At 37.8% G+C, this 7598-nt stretch overlaps 1 protein-coding gene across 3 annotated transcripts; it reads right to left on the reverse strand.

Moving 5' to 3' along the window:
• Positions 1–5076: 5076 nt before the first annotated feature.
• LOC110869016 (PRA1 family protein B1-like) lies at positions 5077–7301 on the reverse strand. Of its 3 annotated transcripts, XR_002552906.2 has the most exons (3): positions 6572–7301; positions 6152–6224; positions 5077–5788 (listed from the first exon to the last, which is right to left on the reverse strand). XR_002552906.2 is itself a non-coding variant. In XM_022118307.2 (2 exons), exon 1 carries the CDS (start codon positions 7210–7212, stop codon positions 6580–6582), a length of 633 nt encoding a protein of 210 aa, XP_021973999.1. In that variant the 5' UTR covers positions 7213–7301; the 3' UTR covers positions 5077–5788; positions 6572–6579. The 3 variants fall into 3 exon arrangements, 2 of the variants coding, with proteins under 2 accessions (XP_021973999.1, XP_021973998.1); XM_022118307.2 differs by lacking the exon at positions 6152–6224; XM_022118306.2 differs by lacking the exon at positions 5077–5788 and having other exon boundaries at positions 5915–6224.
• Positions 7302–7598: the final 297 nt, after the last annotated feature.

Raw genomic sequence — 7598 nt, forward strand, 5'->3', positions numbered from 1 at the left:
AAGAAGAGGAAGGTGGGGTACCCGGTTCACTTGGATGAATAATTATATAAATTGAAGATTGACAATTTCAACAAGTTTAGGGCTAAAATTCACCCCCAATTTCAACCTAAATCATATAAATTGAAGTCCTAGATTAAACCTAAAGATAATTGAAGAAGTCGAACAAGTACAAGACCACACATACCTGAGGATGAGCCGTGATTCGTGAAGAAATCGAGCAAGTTCAAGACCCCTGCCCTCGAACTCGAACAACAACAGCAGGTCAGCAGCGATTTGGGGTTTCTTTCCCCCTTCTGTTCTGTGCGTGCGACTGGTTATGCTCGTATTCCACCAGGACCGAATTTGGGTTTATTTTTTTTTTGGATGGTGGGCTTTTATTTTGGGCTTGTATGATTTTGGTGTATAATAAATTGATTTGGGCTAATTAAGTATTTTATTTGGGCTACATAATAGAAAACCGGGGGTCGAATACGTATATACAAAAAAAAAAATTATAAAACCGAGGGGGTCGAACACGTATATACATAATTTTTTTTAAATTCGGGGGGGTGAAAACGTATATCCCTAAAAATTTCTATACGAAAAACACATACGTAACACTACTAACCGAAAAGTTCGGGGGGGGGGGGGGGGGGGCGGGCGCCCCCTCCCCGCCCCTTACATGCTGCGCCCTTGAACTCATAGGTCGGGTCATATATCATATATTATGATTGTACGATACAAACTCGATTTACTCTACGTTTTTCTCCAATCGCAATGCTTATATAAGTTACATTGAGTACAATCAGACGTCGAAATACGTGTTTTCCTGATGGGTAATGCGTCACATAATGTTGCGGCGCGGGTCTTATTGGTAGTTACTACAAATAAATAACTAAAGTTTAAAAGTTCCAATGTTGTTGGGTATTAAAACTTGTATTTTTAGCTTATAAAGTTGGACATTGGTTTATGATAAAACCATGTACTATAGTATTTATTTATATACTATTAATTGGTAACATTGTTAGGTAGGAATGAGCACGGTACCCGTTCGGTACCGGTACTGAAAAACGAGAAAAGTGGGTACCGGTACCGAATACAACGACCGTAACATGGAGCTCATGTATAATGTTTAGGGGTTGTTCATAACTTATGAATGGTTAAGTGACGAATCAGTGAGAAGTGAGATGTCTGAACTATTAAGTGCTGAACCAGTAAGATGATGTCTGAACTATTAAGAGTCAGTATAATGCTTAACCATTCAGAGACAAATGTCTGACCAATTCAAATTAGAGATCTTAATCATTGAGACTCGGTATAATACTTAACCATTCAGACGCAAATGTCTGAACCATTCAGACATTACTCGCGAAACAAACAGTCTGAATCATTAACTGCTGAACCAGTAAGAGGTGTGAACCATTCAGAGCCTCGTCAAGAGGTAAACAAACAACCCTTTAACTGTTAACTAACCCATGCCGGCTGAATTTGTAAGCCCCGGCCGCAACGCGGCGGGGTCTTACATCTAGTTTCACTTTTAATTCTAAAGTTTCCATCTTTTGCAATTAACCCCTTTGATTTTTTTTTCTTTTAACACAAAGTTTTTCATCTTTTACAATTTAACCCCAACACTTTTTTACTTTTAATTTGATCCCTTAGATTTTTCATCTTTCGTAAATTTTCCGTTTAACGTTTCATTCTAAATTTTTCGAGTTAACACGTCGCAATGTGCGTGCGGGGTTCAATGTTTTTTCATCTACTTTTCCCGTTTGACAGGCCCAACGCGTCTATTTTTCCCGTTTTATAAGTCTGTCGCAACGCGCGGGTCAAAAATCGACTAAGTTATTATTTTCTATGTTTTAAACACAGGCTCGTGGTCATGTAAAAAACATTTGCATTTCATCTAATACGATATATAACTAAAGAATCCCCGCCACATTGCGGCGGGTGGTAATACACGGGTTACCAATATAGATTTAGATTTGAGGATAATATTTTATTAAACTATAATAAGATTTAATATTAATTAATTATTTATTTAGTTAATATAAGATAAGTATAAAAAAAGATAAGTATAAATTTGAGAATAGCTTCAATGAAAGACATTTGTCCAAAAGATAAGTATAGATTACATGTAACTAATTAATGTCATAATAAAAAAATCAATATTTGTTTCATTTTTATTAATATTAATAATTACCAAATATATTGAGCAGCTATTTTGCTTCCTATATATATTGTTAACTTCAATAATCTTAAACATCAACATATTTTATAAAAAATGTCTGATTCACCGAAAATAGTTAAAGTGCTGAAAAGTTCAGACACAGACAACAGAGGAGTATTAAATTTACCAATTGCAGAAGTTAAAGAACATATACTACCACACTTGAATGATGACACACGGAGACGTCTTGAACATGAGAAAAAGTACTCAATTCAAGCTGTTTTGTATGACGAGTCAGATGGTGACACCTTCAATGTATCCTTTGGTAAAGTTGGTACCAAATATACCTTCAAACACTTTTACCAAGTTGTCACCAAACATGGGTTAAACGAAAATGATATGATTGATTTTCATGATATTAAAGTCGGTGATGATCAAACACTAAAAATTTCTTTTAGCGTCGCCACCTATTATAGTGTATGAAGGTGATTGATCACAAGTCAACGATATATATATATATATATATATATATATATATATATTTGTTTTAATAATTTTTATTGATGTTATAATTTATCACAGACTATGTGTAGTGAACATGAAATGTGAAAAAAGATAAGTGATATGTAGGTTTTGGGTGTGTATGGGGTGAGGGGTTTGGTTTCACTTTTGACACATATCTATATGTGTTTCGAAGATGTGAATTGTTATAATTGGTTCAGGTAACTCTATAGGGTTATATATAATTTACACAGATGTAAATCATATCCCACCCCCACATGGCACGCTCGCTATACCTCCATGGTCCATGCCACCTCCTCTACAGTCTACACCCTCCATTATTATAAAATATGATTATGTTAAACCTTTATTTTATTAGGTTTTTTTAATCAAATTTATTCAATTAAAACAACCAAGCATGGCTTTGATCTTCATATCCTCCAAATTTTGATCAAATAATACAACATTAAATACATAGAATACATGTTTAATGATCAAGAATTAACACATAGGACATATGACATGGGTTGACCTCACCTTACACTTCTAAAGTACCATTTTGTGAACTTTCTTCTAAAGATACTTTTGTAAAGCTTAGAAGTAACACAAGAAAGTTAGTTGTTATATCAAGGTGCAACTGTTAAAGCTGACATTACAACATTTTCAGCAACTTTATAACAAGTAATGAAAATCTTAAAACAAGTAACAAAGAAGGAGATGGGAAATTAGACTAGAATCTGAGATGGAGAAGAACACAATTTACTTAACATTCGTCATGCCTTTTCCTTCTTCCTTTTTTTGCTTATATTATGCAACGAATTTACTTAACATTCTTCCTGCCTCTTTCCTTCTTTCTTTTTTGCTTATATTATGCAACAATCCTTTGCGCGCCCTGTTTCCCTTTACTTTGTTGGGCCACATGAACTAGGCTGGTCGATTGGGCCTTGTATGGGCTTGGTTCATAACAATTTGGTGGGTTTATGAAGTGACTGTGTAGTAAATAAGGTCTATGTCACGTGTATAAAGGTAATGAAGGCTAGTTCCCCCCCCCCCCCTCCCTTCGTCGGCCCTTGCCGCCTTCCTTAACAAGCCCTCGAGCCTCCTTTGCGCCGTTGTACAAAACGTACAAATAACATGGAAAGGTAAATAAAAAAAAAAACGCGGTGGCATTCTCGTAATTACCTAACAAGATCAAAATTACCCTACAAATCATTTGTAGAGTAATTTTGATAATTACCCTATGAGTAAAATAATTACGAAAATACCACCTCGTTTTTTTACCTTTCCACTTCATCCGTATGTTTTGTACGATAAGATACTTTGTATTTCCCTAACAATATATTGCAGCCACTTTTTCATTATAGGGGACTTCCTCGAGGAGATTGTCCTGAGGCTATTCATAATTTCCAATCATCTCGACGCATACAAAAGGGCGGATCAAATGTTTGGATATGCAATTGAAGAATATTATCAAGGAGATGTTTGGTGTCATGATCTATCATTTGTCGTTTCGAATAGAGCTGCTAAGACTACGTGTAATGTGCTAAGGCCATGTGCCACGTCAGCCCAAAATGGCATGGAACACCGCCATGTGGGGGTTGTCGGGCGTGATGGGCGGAGTTGTGGGGCGAGCAATGGGCGTCGGGCTAGATAAATAGTCGTTAGGCTCGTGTTCCAATCCAAAGAGGCGTTGGTTTTTTTTTTAAACTATATATAATCCAATTAATTACTCAATATTCACGTAATATTCATCCATCTTTCTCACATTTTAAATACATTCTTCATCCATCTTTTTTACAATCATAGTTACAACCCAAACAAATTATTCTTTGAAACGGTCAATCCAACTAAAACCAATAAAACAACCCACACAACCTATTTAAAACATATTTTTTTCTATCCTTGCCATGTTTATCGACCCCAACTTGAAATCTTTAATCAGGTCAATAGCAGGAGATCAATCGGGTCAATTCATGGTGAAATTGTTTAGAAATCTTCAACCGACATTATGCAAGTTCTGCTAAGAGAAGTGGAAAGGATTGATCACTTATTTGAGACATGCTCGTTTGCTAAATGTGTGTGAATTGATCAGGAATGTGGTGGGTGCAAACATGTCAAATCCTAAGAGGTATTTTTCCCTTGGCTCTTATTAATTCTACGTCGTGGTTCATTTGGAAGGCCTGAAACAAGTCGGTTTTCAGGAAGGTGTATCAGTCGTCTTTTAGGATTGTGGATTAGATCAAATAGAATACATATGTGGATTAAACATAGATCCAAGTTTGGTAAGATAGATTGGTCGTTGTGCAATAATCCTTTTGCGTGTTTCTAGTTTAATGGTTTTTTTTTTGGCTTGAATCAATTCGTCCTTGATTGGTGTTCTAACCGCCGAAAGTGACTTTTTAAGCATACATAACTTTACCACCTGAATAAGTTGTTCCAAAGCAATTGTATATGTGCTAAATACCAAAAGTTGCAATATTCTACAAGACCCGTCACTTATTGATAAGCAGGAAGAGTTGTGTGAACATTTGAATACATTTCGACTTTCGACCCGTTGGTCATAATTTCCCTTTTAAATAGCCATTTCTTTCTCTACCTTCCGTATGATGATGACAAAAAGGAGACGTACATTGTGGCTGTCATGAAGGCAGGATATGCAGAGAAGATAGCAAGCGTATGTGAAACGGTTGCAAACAAAACAATCAGATATGTAAAAAAATCTTAGGTTTTGCAAACTGAAGATACATATCCGAGGGCGGACATGATCCTTCAGGACGGACCGGATATGTACGTCTCCCTTCCTGAACGGACATCTAAGGAATGTCCGTTCCCTCCATGACTCCGAGGACGAACTGTCATTCAAGTGCGCCTGGACGAATGACGTCATCTCAGTTGACCACTATAAATACCTCACCAAAGTACAACGCCAAGGACGATTTTCTGAACCTTCGTCACTATTTTATCTCTCTACTTTCTCTCTCTACCAATACTTATCCTCACGCCGGATGGTAGTCGCAGAGGGGCCCTCCCATCTCTGCGACGAGCCTAACGGTTTTCTGTTTTTGCAGGACGATTCCCCAACTCTCAGACAAGATCCAAACCCTCGATCACAGGCTCCGGCCTAAGCTCGATTCTTTGGCTCTTCACAAACAATGTTATAGGTTACTTCAACACATAACATCAGATTTCCTTAGACATTTATACGCACTTATTTTGGCTTAGCACACAATTTCAATACTCACAGCATTTCATTATTTTGGCCTTCAAAGTTCAAACTAGCAATTTTATTTATTCAAACTCAAACAATTTGATAAAGTTATAATAAGCAATCCTACACAACATGAACAATCCTAACAAAATTCTTCACCACAGTAGAGATCCCAACAATTTCTGGTAAAAATATCTGAGCAACTTAGCAACTTCCTGTCTAACAAACTAAAATTACAATCAAAATCAAGGTTGCTTAACTAGAAAGTGAGCAATGGAATAGGATTCAAACTTCACCTCAATTATCAAACGCGTCACATCGGATTCATGTTGTCACAGGCCCTTGATCGCTCACGATAAACACAGGATGCTGAACAAAACGTGTTCGACTCTTTTATTATATAATAATAAACCGGAAAAACTAAAACCATACTCTTTAAACATTCATTCCCAAACAACTTGATAAAGTTACAAGCCATCATGAACAACATGCAGAAACAAAAAAAAAAGCAACACAGTATAAACAATCCTAACAAAAATCTTCATTGCAGTACAAATAATCCTAACAAAATTCATCATTCCAGTACAGATTCTAACAATTTCTGGTAAAAATATCTGAACAACTTAACAATATCATATCTAACAAACTAAAACTACAATCAAACTCAACGTTTGCTTAACCAGCAAGCAACCGATTAACCAGAAATCAAACTTCACCTCAATTATCAAACACGTGCAACCGGCGGAGCTACGACGGTAGAAGACGCGGCGCCACCGAGAAACGAAAGCAATCCGCCGTTACTCTGCTCCTGATCATCAAAAAACAGCTCTTCCGGAACTCTAAACGCTCCGTGAACACACACAATCGCTAATCCAACTAAAACAGCAGAAATCATAACCGATCCGATTTCCGTTAGGAAAACAGCGATGAGAGTGAAGACGATTAAAATTAGTAGCGTTTCGCGATCGGAGAACGTACGGCCGGAAATGACGAGCGGCTGATCGGACGGTCGGAAGAGGTAGAGGAAGAGCCACGCGCCGAGGAGAGAGAGAAGGATGATGAGAGAGAAAGGATGAGAGAGGAGGGAGAAAGCAAGAATAACGGCGAGTAGAGATGTGTAGTTGATTCGAAAATAGAGGAAGTTTTTGCGGATGCGTGAAACGGCATCGGTTAGGGTTTCAGGACGGGAGAAGGCGGAGCGGTCGACGAGCTCCGACCACGGGCGGCGTTGGGAGAAGGAGTGGCGGAGGGAGGAGGAGAGGCGGGAGATGAAGGAGCGGAGAGCGGGGGTGGCGATTGACGGTGTGGTGGTGGATTGGTTGTTGGTGACTGGAAGTGATGGCGGTGGTGATGACATCGTGTTACGGTGGTTCAGTGGTTAGTTGAGAAATTAGTTGACGCCGGAAAGATTATCGTGCGCCGTGAGTGGTTTAAGACGTATGTCGACTATGGACCTGCAAGTGCGAACTGCAAAGTGCCAAAGTTTCTTTCTTCTACCCCTTAACTTTTCTATGGTTTGAAAGATTGACCCTTGGTGTTTTAGTGTTTGTACGTTTTATGTTTTGAGTTTGTAAGTTTGTGTAAGATAGTCCCCGATTTATACCAATTCAACCATACTTGATTTAAATGTAGACATTTTTTAACCACAAAAAACTCAACGTTTCACATCGCCTATAATGTCAACAATGCTAACCTATTTGCTTGAGAATAGTTTCTCGTTTTTTGTTTTCCATATTCGCCAAC

The sequence above is a fragment of the Helianthus annuus genome, unplaced genomic scaffold (assembly GCF_002127325.2).
Source record: "Helianthus annuus cultivar XRQ/B unplaced genomic scaffold, HanXRQr2.0-SUNRISE HanXRQChr00c044, whole genome shotgun sequence".
Classification (NCBI taxonomy): Eukaryota; Viridiplantae; Streptophyta; class Magnoliopsida; order Asterales; family Asteraceae; genus Helianthus; species Helianthus annuus.

What these genes read in the sequence shown, in the direction of transcription:
- LOC110869016 (XM_022118307.2), bottom strand. Translation starts at nt 7,212, where the DNA reads ATGTCATCACCACCGCCATCACTTCCAGTCACCAACAACCAATCCACC.